The sequence below is a fragment of the Lutra lutra genome, chromosome 4 (assembly GCF_902655055.1).
Source record: "Lutra lutra chromosome 4, mLutLut1.2, whole genome shotgun sequence".
Classification (NCBI taxonomy): domain Eukaryota; kingdom Metazoa; phylum Chordata; class Mammalia; order Carnivora; family Mustelidae; genus Lutra; species Lutra lutra.
In genome coordinates, this window is record NC_062281.1 from 157,252,784 (window position 1) to 157,276,539 (window position 23,756).

At 34.7% G+C, this 23,756-nt stretch overlaps 1 protein-coding gene and 1 pseudogene across 1 annotated transcript in view; both read left to right on the forward strand.

Annotated features, from left to right (window-relative positions):
- The window catches only part of FAF1 (Fas associated factor 1), a 478,510-nt gene that overhangs the window by 308,586 nt on the left and 146,168 nt on the right, over positions 1–23,756 (forward strand). Inside the window, exons 9-12 of the mRNA XM_047728777.1 lie at positions 5,752–5,847; positions 13,457–13,583; positions 14,563–14,626; positions 15,587–15,668. Of these exons, the coding sequence (XP_047584733.1) occupies positions 5,752–5,847; positions 13,457–13,583; positions 14,563–14,626; positions 15,587–15,668 (369 nt within the window). The remainder of the gene's footprint in view (positions 1–5,751; positions 5,848–13,456; positions 13,584–14,562; positions 14,627–15,586; positions 15,669–23,756) is intronic.
- Positions 3,657–4,470, forward strand: LOC125099150 (serine/arginine-rich splicing factor 7-like; annotated as a pseudogene).

The following is a 23,756-nucleotide window of genomic DNA, read 5'->3' on the forward strand; positions in this document are numbered from 1 at the left end:
CTCCGATTTCTCCCCCTTCATGTTTCCCTTTTCCTAATTTCCTCCATGTTATTCCTTATGTTCCACAAATAAGTGAAACCATATGATAATTGACTTTCTCTGTTTGACTTATTTCACTATTGCTCAGCCATCAGAAAGGATGAATACCCAATTTTGCATCAACTTGGATGGGACTGGAGGAGATTATGCTAAGTACTGTGTACTTTTAATGAACACTTTCTTCCAGCTTCTCCTAAAGTATGTCTTTTAATTTAACATGATTAGGCGATTAGGCAAAAGTAGTTACAGTAGAATCTAATAATCGTTTCTTTTCTCCAGGTCCTAAAAATAATGATCATTGAAAAGATAACAGGTCTTCTGTCCATTCAGTAGGTTCAAAAGCCAGCTTTTACTTACCTTAATACATATAACCCTTTCAAAAGTCAGTTGAGGAGTGGATAAAGAAGATATGGCCCATATCATACAGTGGAATATTACTCAGCCATCAGAAAGGATGAATACCCAACTTTTGCATCAACATGGATGGGACTGGAGGAGATTATGCTGAGTGAAATAATTCAAGCAGAGAAAGTCAGTTATCATATGGTTTCACTTACTTGTGAAACATAAGGAATAACATGGAGGACATTAAGAGAAGGAAAGGGAAAGTGAAGGGGGGGAAATCGAAGACAGACAAACCATGAGACTGTGGACTCTGAGAAACAAACTGAGGGTTTTAGAGAGGAGGGGTGTGGGGGTGGGTGAACCTGGTGGGGGTATTAGGGAGGGCAAGTATTACACGGAGCACGGTGTGTTATATGTAAACAATGAATCTTGGAACACTACATCAGAAACTAATGATGTATTGTATGGTGACTAACATAACACTAAAAAACAAGTCTGTTGAGGTAGTTAAGGCAGGGATTATTCACCTCAATAAATGGAAAATTCTGGCATATAATAGAGAAATGACTTCCCCAAGTGCAGGAGGCTGGGAAATAATTGAATTGAGATTTTTCTGGCTCCTGGTCCAAGTCTTTCCATTATACTACACTGCTTCTTATTGTCAGTGACATTTACATCATTATTGTTTCATTATCAGAGGATTTTAGGGTGGGGGAGGAGGACTTTTTTTAATGAAAAATATTGTGAAAGTAATGTGACAAGAAATTTAGCCTGTGCTTCTTATCCAAATTAGCTTTGCTTTTGTTTGTACAAAAATAAAAGCAATCGAGCCAGTTGTAACAAATGTTGATGAATATGATGAATAGGATGACAGAATTATATAGTTTTGCTTTTAAAAACTATTATTATTAATCAGGTTTTCTAGCATTTGTAAGAGACAATGCCAAAAACATCTAGATGCCAAAACAAACTAACAAAACCTCTAACTAGGGGGCACCTGGCTGGCTCAGTCAGTAGAGCATGGGACTCTTGATTGCAGCGTAGTGAGTTCGAACCCCACATTGGACATAGAGATTACTTTAAAACATAAATAAAATAAAATGAATAAAGTGGCAAAGTTTATACCCCAAGTTAAAAAAAATTTCAAAAACTCTAACCAGACTAAAGAAAAAATAATCGAATACAAATGATCTTTATCAGTATAATCTACATGAGAGTACACACCTCACGTGATTGAAAATACGTGTGTAATCATGTGACATTTGCCTTTTTCATTCCAATATTTGTCTTCAGATAATTAGCTTGATTATAACACATGTTCGAATTGTAGTTATGACCAACCCACTGTTTTGTCCTTGGTTGGTCTCTATGAATTTACAGATATTTGGGTTTCCTTGTGTATCAGTTTAATTCACACTTCCCCAAAAGTTACCAAAAGTGTTTTCACTGTGCTAATGGAGACCATATTTTATTTTTAAAATAATGAAAGAAACATGATATCATCATTACACTAAATAGACAAATGTGTCATTTCATGAACACCAAAGAAAAACACCCTCTTTGGTCTATTTAATATTGTTTTAATTCCTCTAGATTGACCAAAGTGATGTGTATTCATATTCGCTCATATTTTCCCAAATTTAATTTAAACCTCAAATTAGTTATTTAATATCTGACCCACTAAAAACTTCAGTAGGAGTAAATGTATTTGGCTTTAATTGTGTTGGGTAAACTAGGCAGATTCTTTGGGTAATATATCATAATGGTAATAAAAATTAACTGAGTTAACCATTTGTGTGCCAAGGACTGTGCGAGGTGCTTTACATATATTGTAGATTCCTCAGCTATAACAATCTGATATTGTGGTTTAATATGATTAAAACATAATGACATTGTTACCATCTGTAGAAACTTCTTTTTAATGGCTTCAGCAAACACTATTCCAGGGTACCTTTCAAAAGAGATTTATAGAGTGCTTCCCTGGGAATTAGTAAACTGAAGTATTAATTCTAATTAGAAAAGTAACAGAGACACTGGTGGTGGGTGGGGAAGTGGAGATATATATATATGATTAGCTTTATTTTAGGCCTGTTACAGTTTCCTGGAACACTACTCTTTTGTCTTATGAAAAATGACCTTGACTAAAAATAATTTTGGGACTACATCAAAATAAAAAGCTTCTGCACAGCAAAGAAAATAACCAACAAAATTAAAAGACAACCTACTGAAGAGGAGAAGATATTTGCAAATGACATATCCAATAAAGTGTTCGTACCCAAAATATATAAAGAACTTAAAACAACTCAACACCTCAAAACCAAATAATCCAATTAAAAAATGGGCAGAAGACATGAACATATATAAATCGCCAATAGACACATGAAAAGATTCTCAACATCACTCATCATCAGGGAAACTCAAATGAAAACCAAAATGAGTTATCATCTCACACCTGTCAGAATAGCTAATATCAAAACACAAGAAACAAGAATTGGTGAGGATGTGGAGAAAGGGGAACCCTCTTACTCTGTTGGTAGGAATGCAAACTGGTACAGCTAGTCTGGAAAACAATATGAAGTTTCTCCTAAAAGTTGAAAATAGAACTACCCTAGGATCCAGCAATTGCCCTACTGGGTATTTACCCAAATAATACAAAAGTACTAATTCAAAGGGATACATGCACCCCAATGTTTATCAGCATTATTTACAATAGCCAAATTATGGAAGCAGTCAAAGTATCTGTCGATTGATGAATGAATAAGGAAGAGGTGGCATATATATACAGTGAACTATTATTTCACCATAAAAAGGAATGAAATCTTGACATTTGCACTGACATGGAAGGAGCTACAAAGTATAATGCTAAGTGAAATAAGTCAGGCAGAGAAAGACATGCTATATGATTTCACTCATATGTGCAATTTAAGAAACAAATGAACCTAAGAAGAAAAAATAGACAAACCAAGAAACAGACTCTTAATGATAGAGAACAAACTGAATGGTTATCGGAGGGAAGGGGGATGATGGGTGAAATAGGTGATGGGGATTAAGGAGTGCACTTATTGTAATAAGCACTGGGTGATAAAGGAATTGTTGAATCACTGTGTTGTATACCTAAAACTAATATAACTGTGTATGTTGACTGTGCTGGAATTAAAATAAAAACTTAAGACCACTGGGACCTTTGACGACTAAGTCGCTGTTACAGCTTTTTATTATTCACTCCCTGGGCACTGCAACCAGACCAGGCATCATATCACCTTACAGGTGGCATGGAGGAGAATACCAAAATGTATGTTGGTAATCTGGGAACCAGTGTCAGCAGAGGAGAGTTAGAAAGAGCTTTCAGTTATTATAGTCCCTTCAGAACCGTGGACTGTGAAAAATCTCCAGGATTTGCCTTTGTGGAATTTGAAGATCCTAGACATGGCTGGATGGGAGAGTGATTTGTGGTTCCTGAATGAGAGTTGAATAATCAACAGGCATGCTTTGGAGACCTAGTTTTGATAGAATACCTGCCCAACGTTCCTTTGATCCCAGTGATAAATGCTATGAGTGTGGTGAAAAGGGACATTATGCTTATGATTTTCATTGTTACAGCCAATAGAGGAGAAGCAGGTCACAGTCTAGATCACATTTAAGATCCAGAGGTAGGTGATATTCTTGCTTATGTAGCAGGAGCAGACAAAGGAGTCAAGATCAGCATTTCCTCAGCCATCAAGATCTGTGTCTCTTTCAACATCACCTTCACACAGAAGATCTAGGTCTGGTTCTACAAAAGGATCAAGATCCCTGTCGAGGCCAAGGTCAAGGTCAAGGTCAAGATTCAGGTCTGTTTCACTACATACAGGAAGCAGCCAGAGTCTACTATGTGCTAAAGAAAACTCATCACCACCTCCAAAGAGAATTCATTCCCCATTAGGAAGTCCGCAAAGAAGTGCAAGTCCTGAAAGAGTGAAGTTCTCAAGTTCACCTTTTAGGGAAAAGTTATTTCATTTACATTATTATAAGGGATTTGTGATGTCTATAAAGCATAACTTAGGAAGGTTATTTCTGTCATCCAGTCAAAATGGATCTGGATTATAACTCTAAATTCACAGCAATAATGTGAATGTATTAACATCCTGTGGTCTGAAAATGTGGGTTTTTATTTGGCACATTTAAATAAAATATTTCTAACTAGAAAAAATAAATACAAATTAAAACTTAATAAAAGAGGGGTGCCTGGGTGGCTCAGTTGGTAAACTGTCTGCCTTCAGCTCAGGTAATGATCTCAGGAATCTAGTCTGCCTCTCCCTTTGCCCCTCCCCCCATTCCTCTTCATTCTCTAGCTCTCTCTCAAATAAAATCTTTTTCAAAAAAAATTAATAAAAGAAAAAAATAGATTAGAGGGGGAAAAAAAGAAACCAACCTTGCTGACATCTTTTTGGTTTTTTAGAAGATTTATTTATCTATTTGTCAGAGAGGGAGAGAGAGAGGAAGCCCAGGCAGGAAGAGAAGGAAGGGGCAGAGGGAGAAGCAGGCTCCCCACTGAGCAGGAGCCCACAGTGGGACTCTATCCCAGGACCCTGGGATCGTGACCTGAGTCGAAGGCAGGTACTTAACTGAGTGAGCCACACAGGCATCACTCTGCTGACATCTTGATCTCAGACTTTAAACCTCTAGGACTGTGAGAAAATAAATTTCAGTTAAGCCAAAATAATAATATTAATAATAATGATAATGATAATAATAACCTTGACTATTATAACATGCCATATACAGAAAAATTTCAAGTTTTCAAAGCCTTACTGGTTAACATAATACTGGGGCTATTAGAGTGAGCTTTCTTTTTTTTTTTTTTTTTTTTTTTTTTTTTTAGGTTTTATTCATTTATTTGACAGAGAGAGATCACAAGCAGGCAGAGAGGCAGGCAGAGAGAGAAGAGGAAGCAGGCTCCCCGCTGAGCAGACAGCCCGATGCGGGGCTCCATCCCAGGACCCTGAGATTATGACCTGAGCCGAAGGCAGCAGCTTAACCCACTGAGCCACCCAGGCGCCCCAGAGTGAGCTTTCTAATCTAACTTCAGAAATCTAGAAAATATTGGGGCACCTCAGTGGCTCAGTCCATTAAGTGTCTGCCTTCGGCTCAGGTCATGATCCATGGGTCCTGGGATAGAGCCCTGCATCAGGCTGGCTCCCTGCTCAGTGGGGAGTCTGCTTCTCCCTCTCCTTCTGCCCCTCCCCCTGCTCATGTGCGAGTGTGTGAGCTCTCTTCTTTCTCTCTCAAATAAAATCTTTAAAAAAAGAAATCTAGAAAATATCTAAAGGAGCTTTTGTGAGACATTGCCTCATTTTGTTTATGAATGATGGATTCTTCCTTTTTTAGATGTGTCTTGCTGAATCAGGGCTATCCTATCCCTGCCATCGACTTACAGTGGGCAGAAGATCTTCACCTGCACAGACCCAAGAGCAGTCCGAAGAGGTAAGCTTTTTTGCCAAGCTTTTTGGTGAATAGGAGGCCTGTCCTCCACCTACCTGCCCACTTCCTATTCTTTTTTATCTGCCCCAGCAGTGAATAGGTGAAGTAAATGTAGCGTGAATAAAATCTCAGTAATACCTGAAGGCAGAAACTTTTCATGCGAGTTTATTGCTAATGTGCTCCTCCTTGGTCTATAAGTTTCATGTTTCATCAGACAGAATTCAGTTGGATTGTTTGAAATGAGTTTTACTTAGAATTGACAGGTTGACAAAGGATTTTCTTCATTGCCAACTATATAATTGAGTACATTTATTAAGACTGATCCTGAAGGTCCTTTAACTCATTGAGGTGGAGCACCTTCTAGGATCCAGGTATTGTGGTTGATACTATGTAACAAAGATGGATACCAATATATCCATACCAAGGTGCTCAGAGTCAAAGGAGATAGATTAATAAACTAATAATAATGGCAAAATGTAATAAAAGCAGTGATAGAGCATAGAATACTATAGAAGCAGAGAAGAGGGGCAGATAAGATTGAATATGTTTGTGTATAGGATGTACCTGTGTGTATCTTTGTGGGTCTGAACAATGTTAAAAGGCAGTATCTTTTCCATGGCTACAAATAGCACTCTGAGTCCAACTATGACGTTGATTATAAGGTAATGGGAAAGATAGCTTGGACATAACAATTTATCTGTTAAAAAGCATTTATGGAGCTCCTACTATGTGCTAAAGAAAACTCATCACCGTGACTTAAAAAGTGTATGTGACAGGGTCATAACTAAATAGCACAGGAAAACATTATTTAGCTCAGTGTTTTCAGTCCAGTAAAACCTTTTTCCATTTACAGTCTATACAAAATATGGTTGTGAATTTTTATTTAAACTGACTGTATTTTGGACACTCACTGCAGAAGCTGCCACAGGACCTCTCCAGCTATCCTCTGAAATGCATTTATATCACTTAAATATGTGAAAGGGAAATGGGACTGCATAAGTTCCATTCTAGTCCATGGTCATCCTGTGAAAATGATAATTCGCAATTCCGGTTTTTAACATTTTTTTTTTTTAGAAATCCACAAAGAATAAAGGGTTTTCCCCCTGCTACAAATATTACTGTACTGTTTTCTTAGGCCTCTAAAAATGTTAGTTTCCTTTAAAGAGCCCACACCATTTTATTCAGCATTTTATCTCACTAATCATCTTGAAAGAAAACATGATATTGAGTTTCACTGCTTGGCAGAAATTACCAGAAATAATTTACTAAACTGTTTCTTTCTTGTGCGTGTGTTTCTAATGCTAAAGTAGGTTGTGCTTCAACCCTATAATGAATAAATCTACTGCATTAAAATGTGGTAGCTTCACCCAAAATTTTTATTTCTTTGCTCTGAAAGATGATAGATCCCCATTTCACTTCATTTTATTTCCTTCTCTCACTTTCACCATTATAAGTGTTATTTGGGTGGTCCCTTCAGCAAAAATAAGTCAATCCCATACAGTAAGAAATAGTGTTTATGAGGCTGGCATACTGTTTAGGTTAGAGAAGAAGGTAGAGTAGAATTAGGTGGCTTTGCTAAACTGAAAGAGCTGCAGTCTTGGGAATATCTTAAAATGTGATTATTTGTGATGAAACCATTATTTTTCCTTCCCTGGCTAACTGTAAATATCACCTTTTTAAGGGGCTAGTGAGAAATGGGCAACTGTGACTTGGGCTTTTATGCTGCCATAGAATTATACAGCTGGAAGGGATTTTTAAAATTTGATTTCCCCTCTTCTATCCATTCATCCCTCATTCATTTAAACATTTGATATCTTCTAGGTGCTCATCATTAGGATCACAGTCTGTATGCTAAAAGAGCTCACTCAAAATATCCCCTCAAAATATACCTATGTTTTATCTCCAGTAACAGGCAACCAGTTCTATTGTTGAGCAGCTCTGTCTCTTGATATCTTCTTTAATTAATTGGAACCTCTGTCCTTGTATCTTCCACCCAGTGGTTCTGCTTCTCTTTTTTCTGCTTCTAACCCTTTTCCTACATGATTTCATGTTTCAGGACAATTACCATTTTTCTATTGATTGAAACCTTGAGTTAGGAAGAAGATATGTAAGACTAGTAGTTAAATTTAAGCTTTGAATTTTATGGATTATAGTTATGTGTCCTCTAGCTAGGGGAATTCTTTTTCTTACATCCTCCTTCTGGTCCTGCAAGTATTTTTTTTTAATGATAATTCACCATTTTTCTTTCCTCCCCAGCCTTCCCTTGCTCCTGAGCCCTCTTTTAATGATCTTTCTATATATGAGTACCTAGCTAATACCTTCCTCTCCTTTCTGCAGCTGCTTGAATGGGACAAGATAGAGGCCCATTGACCCAGACTTCTTGAGAATTGTCCAGTCCTCAGTTGATTGTGGAAGAGAGGGGAGTGCCCCAAGATTAAAACAAAACAAAACAAAAAAACCTTCCAGTGTAGTAGATGCTAGTTAGTAACTTAAGGAAACATTTATTGAATGCTCACTATGTGCTAGTCAGATGGATATAAACTGGTAATTTCATATTATATGATGTTAAAATTAAGCAAGCACAAGATACTAGGGCACAATTGTGGGGGTTGAAGGCATAACACTCAAGAATGTTGGCAAGCAAAAGCTGTGTTTGCCTTACACACTTCTGTAGCCCTAACATCTAGTGTAGTACCTGGCATATACCAGCCACAAAATAAATATTGGTGAGTGAGTATTTCTTAAAAAAGAAGAAGGAGAGGGGAAGAAGGAAGAGGAACAAGTTGGGAGAGGAAGAGAAAGAAAGACTATAGAAATTTATATCCAAATCAAATTATAAAGAATGAGGCCCAGTCAGCCAAATGAAGAAACATGGAAATAGTATTTCATTCAAAGGAAACTGCATGATCTGATGTAGTGTATGCACAGAGATGAGCACAGTTTGGTGGTGTTCATGCAAAATAAAGTGAGAGACAAAGATAAGAGTGAGGTGAAGGTGAATGGGTCTACAGGTCAAGTTGGGAACTTGAACTCTGGGCAGCCATAGAAGGCTTTTAAGTGACAAATGATTTTCTTTCCCCCAAATAACATTTTAGAGAAGAGTACTTTGCTGCTGTGCGGAAGGTAGATGTAAGGGAAGGAAGACTGGAGGCAGAAAAATCAGATATGAGTCTATTGTAATAGCACAGTTAAAGGATAATGAGATCCTGAATTAGAACTGGTTACTGATAGGATCTATGGGAGGAGAGAAAAGGAAGAGATAAGAATGATACCTGAGGGTCTTAAAGGGGGGGGGCGTTTGGGGGTTGGGGGAACTAGGTTGGTGGGTATTAGGGAGGGCCATGTATACATGGAGCACTGGGTGTGGTGCAAAAAACAATGAATACTGTTATGCTGAAAAGAAATTTAAAAAATATTACTAAAAAAAAAGAATGATACCTAGGTTTTGGTTTAAGTGACAGAAAATATTCATTCAGTATTCATTTGATAAGTTCTGATTACATGCCCCTCTATGCCTGGTATTGATGTAGGAGTCACAATATGGATGTGAACAAAGCAAAGTCTTTGCATAAAGCATCTTATACCTAATAAAATGAAATTGAACACAGATAATTGCCAAAAATTTGTATTTCAGTTTTTTAAAACTTGGTGAGACAAGTATTTAGCTTGTCTGCTATGGTCCTACTATAACTATGTGGTATTTTACCTCAGGCAGACAAGCTAAATAGTAATCAGGTTACTTCTGAACATTTCCATCTGCATGCCCATATTCACTCTGTAAAAAATTGAAATTACCATATCTCCCCAGAAACCTGTTTCCTTACCCATATTAATGATCATTGCCAATCCAAGCCAAAACTGTTCATTCTAATCACTGAGGGACCTGCTGTTCTTTGAAACTGTCCCAAATGAACTGATAGATTGTGATTTTTATGACCCTTTCCTTTTGACTATTCAAATAACTATATTTTTATGTCTTCCTTTGGAATGGGAATTTCTGGAAGGCCTGAACCCATGTTTTATCTATCTCTGTATCCCTAGCTTTTAACCTGTTGATTTGATATAAGTAGTTGGTGGAAAGAACATCTGCTTCAGTTACAAGCTTGCCTTAGTGCTGAGTATATGTAGAGTCTAAATTTTGTGTCAAATGGTTTGGTTCTTTCTCCTCTAGGAAGTTTGCTCTGATTTTTCCCATTCCCCGTTCATTTAATGTTCTCTTCTGAACTTACCTGTCATAACACTTAACCCTTGATATTATAATTATCTGTATATATTATATAGTATTCCTTAAGAGAATATAGACTGTATCTTTCACACAGGTCTAGGTAGTGTGGCCTTTACTAGGGGTTTGTAAATGTTTGTTAAATGATAATGGGAATAAATGAATGCCGATGAACAGCCAAAATAGAATCATGAATTTTTTTAGCTGTTTTTCAAATTCTGAGTAAATAACTTCTCTGAATTCAAAGAGTTTTAAGTCTGCCATGGCTGAGCCAAGAGATTATGTATTCTCATCTGCAAACATTAATGAAAAAAAGATTGTTTATCTCATTTTTTTAGAAAAAGCTTTTCCTAACCTGTTAGATGGCTGATAAGAAAATGTGAAGAGATTGGGAGTCCTTATACATAATTAAGTAGCTCATTCTTGCAGATACTTCAATAATTCATATTTGAAATATACTTTTCCAACCAAAATTGGCTTTTTAGATAACTCCCTTTGAAGATGTTGTTGTAGGATTTTGCTCTCTGGGTCTGAAGAGATTTGGGAACTGTACACTTTGTGAAGACAAAATGAATAATGAGTCAGTTACATAGGCACAAGATTAAAATCACTATCTTACTATGATATATATAAAGTTCTGTTGTTATGGAAAGGGGCTCTTATTTGATTAAAAACTGGATTAGGAGAAGGAGTTTAGATGTAGGGGAGTAAGGTAAAAGGAGTGAGAAAAAAAGATGATATATAGAACAATTCTTTTTCATCTCTGTGTCCTCCAACCCTAAAACCCTAAAACCCGATGCCTCTTAAAGGGAAGGGTGAATGTTAGGCAAGACGAAGTGAAGGCTGAGATGATAGCTTAGCTGATAGAGAATGTGACAAAGTTCATCATACTGGACCTTTGTTTCTTTCTACTAGCCTCTGAACCTGGCTTAGCATCCTATAAGAGTATGTAGTGTACCTTTTAGATCCTGCACCTTCACCTGTTTAAGAAATCAGAGTCTCAAAGTTCAGAGAACTTCATGCTCTAGATATTTGCGTGCCTGAAACACAGAGGGAATTCAAGCACAGTAGTGGGCCTATAGATGTGTTGTTTTGTAGAGGAGGCTCCCTTACTACTTTGAAATGAGAAAGGGTTTTTGAAATTTTTTAAAGATTTTATTTATTATTTGTCAAAGAGAGAGAGAGACATAGAGAGCACAAGCTGGAGGAATGGCAGGCAGATAGAGAAGCATACTCTCTGCTGAGCATGGAGGCCGATGTGGGACTCGATCCCAGGACCCTGGGATTATGACCTGAGCTGAAGGCAGACACTTAACCGTCCGAGCCACCCAGGTGTTCCGGTTTTTGAATTTTTAGCTGTTGAACTGCTGAAACTAGAAGATCTTTACCCTACAAAGCAAAACACTAAAGTAAGATTAGGATTGCAAGCAGAACCAAGGTGTCTGTAAGAAATAGTGGTGCAGTCAGAATAGCAGATAGACTGCTTAGGACAAGGACCATTCATTTTTACTCATCCAGTAAGTATTTGTTCATTATCTTCTCTATTCAAACTATGGGGAAGACTTTCTTTTGGATAAGGGGGAAAATGTTACAATTCTGGGCATTGGTGTTTGGTTATGCCCAAGGAGGAAATGCTAGGCTGAGTCAAATAGAGTAAATATCTTGGCTTCTTCATTTGAAGCTGTTAGACTTGCTCTATCAGTAGTTTTAAAAATTGTTCCAGTGACCTAAGATCCTTCAGAGGTAACCCAACTATCAAAGGGATATAAGCAAGAAAAGGCCAAGCCTAGGAGGAGCATTAGACTTCCCATTGGCCTCTCCCCGCATCAACCAGAGTGTTCTTACTTTTGTCTATTGTATGCACTGTAATTTTACATAATATTTTGGCTTGGGCCAGGGGAGAGAGGTAACCCTGTGGAAAGAAGTGTGAAACGATTGATAAGAAGATGTTTAAAATCTATGATTTTTATGACTAGCTAACCTCTAACATCCCTCTAATCAAGATTTATGAGTCTTTGATTCTAAGTTTCTCTTAATGCTTTTCTGGAAAATACTTATCTCTAAGTTAGGTTCTTTTGCGTAGACCAGAATCAAATAGTTTCCCCATTTTCATAGCTTAAGTACATAGTGCCAAATTTTAAAAAATGGAAATTTCATATATTAAATAATCTTTGTAGACTTTGTTTATTGAACATAGTACAGATAGGCATTTAGCCAGGTACCTTGCTGAGACTCCCTTTTCATCCAAAGGCATAAATATTTGTCAGTATTCACAGTTTGGATGTTTTAGATCTCAGTATTTTTGAGATTCCATTCTTACCTAGAGATTAGCATCCTAGTTCATATTTTGAATCTGATGTTTTTAATTGTAATACTTTAAATCTCAACTGATACTGCTGAAAACAAAATAAACGGAGCGTGTTATCAGTGCCCAGCATGTAGTAAATTCTCAATAGATGTTTATTGACTAGAAGCATATCTCATATTTAATAGCCTGCACTTTACAAAGAGCTTTTATATACTGTATTTCATGTTATCTCCAATAACACTGAGGATAGTATACCATAGTCCAGTAATGAAAAATTTGAGAACCATTGCAGTAAGGAAGTGGCAAGTTTGAAATAGAGATTACTGTGAGCTTTTTAAAAGACACATATAGCTTGCTTTGTCTTTGAACCTGATTATATCCCTCTCGTCATTTACTGAGCAAATATTTATTTATTTATTTATTTTTAAAGATTTTTTATTTATTTGTCAGAGAGAGAGAGAGAGAGAGCACACATAAGCAGGCAGAGTGGTAGGCAGAGGCAGAGAGAAGCAGGCTCCCTGCAGGGCAAGGAGCGGCTTAACCAACTGAGCCACCCAGGTGTCCCACTGAGCAAATATTTATTAAGCACTGAATTGTGTACTATGTTCTGTGGATAAAACAGTTGTATGAGTTGTATGCATCCTTCATTTTCCCTCAGGTTCCAATCTTTAGCCAAACTAGCCGTATCACGGCAAGTTTAGGAATATATGTAAGCCTTGGAGCACCTGGGTGGCTCAGTGGATTAAACCTCTGCCTTCGACTCAGGTCATGATCCCAGCATCCTGGGATCGAGCCCCACATTGGGCTCTCTCCTAAGCAGGGAGCCTGCTTTTCCCCACCCCCGACCTGCCTCTCTGCCTACATGTGATCTCTATCAAGTAAATAAAGAAAAGGAAAGAAAAGAAAAGAAAAGGAATATATGTTAGCCTTATAATGAAAAATATTAAGCTTTACTCTAGCAAATGGCTTCTTATTTAATAAAACTACTATAATACTAATGTCCTGTTGTGATTAGATAACTTATATTTTAGAATTTGATTCCTAAAGTTCATATAAAACTAATCAGCACTTTTCTTAAATAGCAAAGCACCGATGTTCATATGGTTAGTGATAGTGATGGAGATGACTTTGAAGATGCTTCTGAATTTGGGGTGGATGATGGAGAAGTATTCGGCATGGCATCATCTGCCCTGAGAAAATCTCCAATGAGTGAGTATTAATAGTTCTTTGGGCCAGCACTATAATTCTACTTCCTCCTGCAGAAACTTATAAAGAACAATGAACTTAAAAATCTCTTATTAACTTTCCAGGTTTGGAGAGAGAACATACAGCTAGCAGGCACAATATTCATTAGAACCAGAGCCTCTTGAGTTTTGATTTTATTAAGATTATCAATTCTCAGAGCTTTAGCAAAATTCATTAAAAATGCAAGGGAATGTATAACTTATGTTTCACATATATATTAGTTATGAGTCTTTCTCTTTACTTTAAACCTAAAGGTTTATAAACAAATAGCTATATTTTCTGTGACTGTACTTGTTTCAGCATCTTAGTGGAGATACGAGTTTTAAGAATAGTTATATTATTTTTCCATTCACTGGTACCACCTTTGGAAGGAAAAAAAAGTAAACTAAATGTGCCATCTCCTTCTCTTTAACTTTACAAGATATATACTGTAGAATCACAGGAAGTACTATATGCAAAATTACTCTTAAAATAAATCCTTAAATGGCTCATTTACTCCGTGAAGTTAGGAAACTCCGTTGGGCAGCAATAGATGTGATATTTACTTAAAATTAACCATCTTCCTTATAATGAGATTTTTAAATAACTTGAGATCCTTTTATAAATTTATTCACAAGATGTCATTTAAGAAAACACTGAAATCCTAATTGATGACTGGCACATACTTGAAATGCTTATTAGCAGGTTTGTGTCAGTTGCTTTCCAAAATTTATGAGCTTGGAATTTTTTCAAGGTTCTTTTTAAGGTTTGATGAAATCTTCTAATGTATGTCAATTTAAAATGTCTCCTCAAATATATCACAGAAGCTAAAATTTAATTTTATTTCCTCTTTATTGATTAAATATATTTCTTATATGTGGGATTAGATGTTATGTGGTTTGTTTTTTGTGTCTATTTGTTTTGTTTTTTTTTGTTTTTGTTTTTTCTTTTGTTTGTTTTTTAGTGCCAGAAAACGCAGAAAATGAAGGAGATGCCTTATTACAATTTACAGCAGAGTTTTCTTCAAGGTAGGGTTAGGACATTAACTATATAAAATTGATGTTCTTTTAATGATACTGTGATTTTTCTGGAGCAATTTTAGTCATAAATTGTCTTTAATTTCTCTATACAATATTCGAAGGATATTTTTATCAGTTTATTTAGTCCTTATAGTTTAACACATCCTATTCAATGTCAGATAACTAGTAAGCTATTTATGCCACTTTACCATCTTACCTCTGTATCTTTACAGAAGCAAAATAAATGGGTCACTAATTAATATATTGACTGTATTCGCAAAAAGTCTGTAGGTTATAGGATACTAATTTTTGGTATATCCTAGAAAAACAAAATATCCTTTAAAATAATATAAAATTTAAAAATAATTTTAAATTTTTAATATAAGCGCATTTTTCTTTTAATTTTTGTTTTGAAACTATCAACATTTCTTCTTTTAAGAGTCTAATATAAAATGTTTATATGCTTTTGAGATTCTTAGAAAGTATTTAAGTAAAAAGGATTTAAATATTTAGCCCTAAATTTTCATGTAAATGATATTTCTCTTTAGTTCTGTTTTCTAATGTAATAATTTGGAAACTTTGCAAAATACAATTTTTTTTCCCTCTCTGTTAGACTTCCAGAATAATGAACTAATAAAATGGAAAGTTAAGGGTTACTCTAAGGAAACTCTTATGAAGTGGATGGACCAGGAATTGCTGCTTATAAATGGCATGGTTTTGTAGCACTTATTTAATCCATTTGCTAGATGTACTTAAAATTCCTGTATTCTAATATTATCACTAAAGGCCAAGAAGAATTCTAAGAACTAATGAAGTGCATTACCAAGCCTTTAAAGAAATGTTTTAATGTTTGGTCTATAGTTAAGAGACAGCAGTCCCAACATTTATTTAAAGATGGTGATTAGACTTATGAAACTTTGAAGTAAATTTGAAATGTATTTAAATTAATAGATATAATTTTTCCTATAGATATGGTGACTGCCATCCTGTATTTTTTATTGGCTCATTAGAAGCTGCTTTTCAAGAGGCCTTCTATGTGAAAGCCCGAGATGTAAGTGCAATTTTACCTTTTGTAATTAAAAAGTGCATCGCATAGGTTTACCACCAGGCCTCAGGCAATGCTTAATGTTTTCTGTTTTTTTCAGATTGAAGACTTGATTTTGTTTGTGGTTCATCTACCAGCTTAATCATCACCAAGATTCCCATTTCAGAGGGGCAGTAGTGTAATAGGGTATTGCTGGCTCTTTGTAGATGGCCTTGTCAAGCTCTGAAACAGGAGTGTTTTTGTAGGGGAAAAAAAGGTAGACATGGGACCAGGCTATCTATGTATGTTCTTTTCAGTTAATGTGATTGACAGTTTCTTGCTAAAGGAGTTGTCTTTCAGTCTTTTCCCAATATGATTCCATCTAATAGTATATATCTATAACAACAATATTTTTATCTCAAAAGCCACTTTAAACAACAAAAATACAGAAATGGGCATTGTGATCTTAAAGTCAAGTACATTGGCATTTATAACAAGAATTCAGAAGATACATTTTCAGCAAGAAGTTTCTATGCAATCACTCTTTATATGTTGACCCAGCAATGGAGAGCTCAGTAATCTGTCTCCTACCTATCTGCACAACTTTAGCTCTCCTGTTCCCCTGCTTTACACTTAATAAATATAGCAATGATGTACCGTTTTTGTTTCCCCATAATCTTACTCTTTGTTCATGCTTCTCCACTGTAAGGAATGCCTTTATTCTGCCCTTTACCTGGTTAACTTCTACTCTCTGACACTTAATTGTCCCTAACTCTTCAACTATCATACAATTGGACCCACCCTTAGCCCTTTGTAATGATACCCTCTGCTCATCTTATTACATTTAACACATTGCTTATCATTATCTATTCTCTGTATATATGTCTTCTCAAGAGATTTGATTTTTCTCTTTGGCAGTGACTGTACCTTACATCCCTAGTAAATATTCTATATATTTAATGAATGAAGGAAATAAAGAGTGGGAAGGAAGAAATAGTATGTAAATGAAGTAGAGGGAATTTTGAGAATAGAGTACAAGGAAGGCTCTGAAATTTCTAGTTTCTAGTTTATCTTAAACCCTGACCTAAAGAAAATTTCATTTTAAACAAATTTTAAAAACTGACAGTAATTAATAATGAAACTTAGAGCAATCAATGATGATCTAATAAAGTAGAATAAGAAACACAAACTGTTCTTTACCCTAAGAATAGTGGAATAGCCCATTGTAAATGCTGTGTTAGTCTATGTTTTAACTATTAAATGTTTATAAAATGGATGTCATTTTTGAAGAAATAAATATTTATAATAATACATGTTTATAGTTTATATAAATACAGGTTATGGAAAATATTGAAAAGCAAAAAGAAAATATTCTAATACAGATTAACAGTTAGCTTTATGATACATGTTTTTTCCATATTTTTAAATACTTTTGATTGAAAACTTTGTGTGTATTTAATATTACTGGGTTGTGTTATAATCTTGTTAAAGCAGCTTATTTTCACCTTTTAATATTATCTGATCATTTGCTTAATTATATTTTACAATATTTAACTTTTTATTAAAACAATTTTAATATAGAAGACGTAAAAAGAATAGCACAATCAATACTTAAATCTCCTATCCCTAAATTTAAAAAACTAATAAATTTTGCCATGTTGCTTCTTTTCATATGCAAGCATCCCAAAGTTTTTAATGGAGCTAGAAGCCTTAATAACCTCAAAAGTTTAACTGCCACATATTTATAAAAGAGCAGCATTTTTTTGAAACATAATTATTTACATTTTTTATACTTATTTAGGTTTGTGATTTTGATGAATTAATTTTTTATGATTTTTTTTTCATTTCCTCTCTGAAATGGTAAACATGACTGGAACAGAAAATTAAATGTAAAATTTATTATCAAAATATGCAAAAACAAATATAAAAAATTAAAGTTTCACATGATTTTGTAAAATTTTGCAGCAGTTAAACATTTGAAATGATTAAAACTTAAACTGCATGAAAGTATTTATACCTTTTTATATTCAATATTTTTTGTTAAATTACATATCTTACACCTAAAAACATCTATGTATTTTCCAAAAAATAATGATACTCTCTTACATAATCACCATACCATTATTGCATGTAACAAAATTAGCAGTAATTCCCTAATATCATCTAATATCCAGTGCGTATTCATACTTTACCAGCTGTCTCCAAAATGTCTTTTTAACTATTTTTTTGAAACCACAGTTTACTCAAGGATCACAAATATTTGGTTGTTAGATTTTTTAAAAATATTTTTATTTATTTTAGAGAGATGGTGTGAGAGAGCATTTTGGTGGGGAGGGGCAGAAGGAGAGAGAGAAACTCAAGTAGACTCCTCTTTGAGGGGGGAGCCTATCATGGGGCTCGATCTCATGACCCTGAGATCATGACCTGAGCCAAAATCAAGAGTCAGACACTTAACTGACTTAGCAACCCAGGCGCCCTATGGTTGTTAGATTTCTTAAATTCCTTTTTTTTTAAATATTCATTTATTTGACAGAGAGAGAGAGAGATAGATCACAAGTAGGCAGAGAGGCAGGCAGAGAGAGTGGGGGAAGCAGGCTCCCCGCTGAGCAGAGAGCCCATGCGGGGCTCGATCCCAGGACCCTGAGATCATGGACCTGAGCTGAAGGCAGAGGCTTAACCCACTGAGCCACCCAGGCGCCCCTCTTAAATTCCTTTTAAACAAGCATCCTCTCCTCCCTGCCTCTCTTTTCCCTCCCCCATAACATTCGCTTTGTGAAGAATCATGCTTTGTTATATTTAGGTCAAAATTTTTTTTGCAAGAATGCTTTTAAATAATACTGAATACTTCATTAAAATAGGACTGTAATGGTTATAGAGTCTCACTGTATGGCCATGTTATTATATTTAAACAATCACTTATTAGACATAAATATGGTTGAAAGTAGTTAAAGTAATCAGAAAATGTTAGGGCCTTTGTGAACTATAATTCCCAAAATAGGCAAAGATGTATTTTAAATCCCACTTAAAAAGCTACCCTAAGAAATACTATTTACACTTTAAACATTATAACTTTAAATGAAGACACTTGTTTAAATATACAGTATATAATAGACAAAAGAACTTTTGCTAAGTGTCTTATATAATAAACTGGCATTTGATGTTCCCCAGAGAAGAATAAACTCTTGGTTATTAACTTCTGGATATTTCTAATGAAACAGTTGATTGTTTGCTTTTGACTAAGGTCTTGGTATTTTAACAAATGAAAGTCACTGTTTCATGTAATTAAATGTTTTGCTTCATATTAGAGTCATACCAAAATCCTTTGACCTCTTTGGATTCCTAAATTGTCTTTCTCTTTTTCACCTGTCCAAGACTTTTTTCTTTCCTCATTTCTCTTTTCCAAGTTAAAGAACAACAGTTTATGCATCGCTTAAGACATTACTGTAAACTTGAGTAAAACTGATCCACATGATGGATAACTTTTTCAGATTTAACTTTAAATCTATGCAGATACATTTATTATGATCATCAGCCAAGTTACATACATACATATATATATCTCCTTTTAATTAAAGAGTACTGTGTATGCATAGAGATAGTAATACTACTACAGATTTATATGGTTCTGTATGGTTTATAGAGCATCTTTTCTATATTTTTCTTATTTGAATCCAACAACAATCCAGTGAGAGAGGGACATATAATATCAATATTCCCATTGTATAGATGAGGAAGCTCAGAAACGCAACAGAATTTAACCAAAGCACATCACTAGTAAGAACCAGAGGCCAAATAAGAGCTCAGGGTTCTAACACAGGTAAGTATGATTTACACTATATCACTATATTTCACTTTTCAATGGTAACTACTATACTGCAGGATTCAGTTATCAAATACCATTTCTCCTTTTCAGATTTCACATTTGAGAATTAAATCTTTTTCAATATTATTTTTTAAACTTATGAATGAAACATTTTTAAGAAAAGTTTTCCGATGTTCACGTATTTTAAAAGCAAGTGTGACTGATACTGTGGCATTCTGACTAAATTTCTTTCATCTTAAATATCACATGTTTAATTTAAACTGTGGGAGGCACATTAATTTTACCAGGGCAACCGATGAGCCTCAAGCACTAGCATTCTTCACTTGAAGTGAGAAATTGAGTTCCAAGAGTAAATAAAAACAAGATTGAAGGTTTAAATCCTCTGCTAGGCTTTTTGAACTTATATACTCATTAAATGTTTATTGGAGTGGTGGGATTACAAAGGATTTAGGGAGCTTCATCAACTGGTATATAGTTAATCACTAAGTAAAACACTACATTTGATAAAGTGTTTCTCACGATGCCACATTCAATCCATCTTAATGAAAACTGCTTCAAACTGATTTCATTTGAGAGCACTTGGCGATGAGAGTGCCTCTGGTTCTTTCTGCCTTTTTCATGAGGAATTTAAAACACTGTCCAAAGCAGAGCTCCAACTTCAGTAAAACAGGTATTCTAAGGTCTTACATTAAGTATATTATGACAGAGTTTGACTTCTGGCAGCAGGTCCATCAGTTTTATGACCTCCTCTCATGCCCTTCACTGTAGAGGTGTTCACTCAGTTGAGGGCCATATTTATCACATACCTGCTAAGGACCTTTAAGAGCCTCTAAGGACCTCTAAGAGCTTTCCTGCTCTTGCGATGCTCATTGTCTAATGGGGAAGATAATATCTACACATTTATGTAGTATAGTATACTATAGAAGCAAAGAGGAGAAGTGCTTCATCTACCTCAGAAAGTTTAGGGAGATTTCTTGAGGAGATACATCTGACCTGAATCTTATGAATCATACTTAGCCAAATCACAGAATTCTAAACAGAAAAAAAGGTCAAAAGCAAAGGAAAGAAGATTAAAATGAGAGAACTACAACCAAAAAATTAAGACCAAGAGTAAAAAATGCAAGATAGAGAGTTGGATTGCAAAGCATGAGGCGGGGAAGATGAGCAGGGGCCAAGGCATTGGGAAGGGGCTCGCATTCCCTGTCGTTTAAGAGATATTTATTGAATAAAGCTTATATTTTATCTTTTGGTAAGTGAGAGCCAGTGGTTAGTCACTGTAATTTAAGTTGCAGAAGTGTTACCAGTGCCATACCATGATTCCCTAGGAGTTTCTTATTCTGTTTCTCATTCCTGGTACTTCTGAATTTTGTACAAAACAAAGTGCCCTATAGAATGATTAGACATTTGTAGTAACTAAAAATCAACAGCAGTAAAAATCTCGGTGCCAGAGTTTATCTCCCATATGAAGGATTATTCCTTTCCTAGTTCTGTTCCTCCCCTTTGGAGACTGGCCTGTTTATCCTGATTTCAATCCAGTGATATTTCCAAATATTACACATAAATTAAGGAAACTAGTGCTCAATTCTTAATTTCCTGCTTAGTAACTCTGTGGCCCCAAACAAGTAATCAGCCTGTTTCTAATCTTAGGACAAAAAAAAGAGGGTGGGGGGAGATAATGATATGGTTGTTTTGAGGATTAAATAGGATGCACCCAGCACTATGGCTAATGTGCTATGAAGCAGTTTAGACTATTTGAGAATGTTTGTAAAAAACAAAACTGATTTATTCATGCAACTCATGAACTAATTCTGAGAATAATTCCAGAAAGGAATTTTGAGAACCCCTATGAGTATTTACAGCACTAAAATAAGTAGTTTACTTTAACAGGATTTGTGATCAAGTTTCATTACATTTACTTTTAGAAATCAGTCCATTTTAAACTAGTGCTGTTTCTTCTATATTATGTTAAAAAGATACCTAAATACCATCACTGATCAATATTTAAAAAAAAAAAAAAGTTCTACACAAATCTGTAGCCATAGCTGTAGTTGGTGAGTTTCTAGCTCTCCATTAGCCAGGAAAAAAGAGGGAATTTTATTTGTCCTTTAAAGAATATGCCCGGTTTGTTCATCTTGTCTTTGTTTTCTTTTCAATTTAAATTCCTTAAAGGCAGACAATGTTCTTACAGTAATTTTATATGACAGCTATGATAGCAGCCTACACTTGTGTGAGATGAGAACTATGATGCTAATATAGTTTGTTAAGTATGTTTATTCTACAAATACAATATTTGTTGCTTAAAAAAAAAGGAAGAAAAGAATACAGGTGCATTTAAAGTAGAAAACAAGTTACCACATAATATGAAGCCTAAAAATAATCATTATTAAATGTTATTTTTACTTTTAAACATGATTTTTTAAAAATCTCCAAATATGTGTATCAGTAAAAAAGTTGACATGTTTTACATAAATGAAACCATACCAAATATGCTGTTCTATAATTAGATGTTTCCACTAAATAGTATATTGTTAGCTCTATATTTAGAATTTGCCCTAATTGTCCTACTATTCTACTACCCTACTATCCTACCTAATTAAAATTGTAAAAATCTTCAGTGTCCATATTTAAATTATTTTTTAGTTAAAAATTTAGTAAATTAGTTTTAAGGAGTGCTGCTTTATAAAACATTCTTTTCAATTTACTGCTTCTCACCATCTTTTAAAAACAATTTACTCTTATTGAAAGCACTGTAGGTAAAATTTATTAAGATATCAAAAGCAAGGCTGATTTCCATTTATGGGCTTTATCCGTATTTGTATCATTACTCCCAAAGGGCCCTTCCTGGCCCTAGAAAGTATTTGTTATTCATACTACTTATTTTGAAAGGATTAAAAGCTAAGTTTGATCTCTATAGTATTTCAGTTGTAAATTCAAGAAATCTGTTTCATATCTAATCTTAAACATTAAAATAAGAGATATGGTAGAAAGCATACTAATCAAAGTTCTTATATTTGTGTTCTGGTTTTTCATTTACTAGCTATGTCCTATTAACCAGATGAACCTTCTCCTCTGATCATCAATTTCTGCATTTTAAAATTTGTATTGTAATACTTCACAAGACTCTTTAACAGAAAATTAACATAATTGAAACATCTTTGAAATGTGTGTGAAACATCTTTAAGATTGTTTACTTATAAGTACATGGACATTGAATATATCAGGCAATTTTGGTTTGGAAACTAGACCCTGATATTGACTGAGCTATGTAAGCCTTCATTTTACTTTCTCTAAAATGGAGCTAAAAATACCTTGACAATTAACTCACCTTGGAAAATGAGTCCTTACATTAATAGTAAACAAATTATTCAGATATACATGTTAGAGAACATGAAAAGGCCTGTTTAGTTGGTATATATGGTACTTATAAGGGAATAGTAGAGGATAGGGCTAAAATAAAGAAGTAGACTGGGTTTACTTTCATTATGGAAATCCCTGAAGACCAGCTAAAGACTTGTTGTTAGTGGTTAGCCTTGGAAAGTTTTTGAAGAGGGTGACACTGTCAGAGCTGTACCATACACATAAGAAATGTGGTAGTAGTTTGTAAGATGGATTGGAGAGGAGAAATTGGTGGTAGTGAGACTGAGCAACTGTATACATTTGTATATGTGTAGTTGTGGAATATCAGGTATTGGTTAGAAAATCATGGTATAGTAATAGCACAGTGTAGTCTTTGGTTCCTAAATTTCACAGCCTATTAGCTTTTGTGCACTTTTTTATACCTCTATATCTTCCAGGATCCTGATTCTCCACACCCTCCTCAAAATGCCTAACAAAACTGCTTCTGATATAGACCTAGGCTAATGTGTTCTGGCCTTTCTTTCCTTTGTGGGACATTTCAATAGAATCTGTTGATTTTATATTTGCCTTGTCATTTACAGTCTCTTATAAGGAATGGATATTAAGAAAAATCAAAGTATTTCTGATGTTAAGTAGTGCATAGTATCTTTATTAAATATATTGGGAAACTTAAATTCCCTAGCGTGTACAATTACAAAGAACTCCATAAATTAGAAGACAGCAACCCATTATGGGTAAGCAAGATAAGCAGGTACTTCACAGAAAATATGAAAGATGTTCATATTTTCCATAATATAAAAGATACAGATTAAAACTACACTAATATATATTTTCACATATCATAATAACAAATTTTTTCTGCATATATACCTAAGCATATGGGAAATAAGATAAATACAAGAATATTTATTATAACATTGCTTATAATAGCAAAA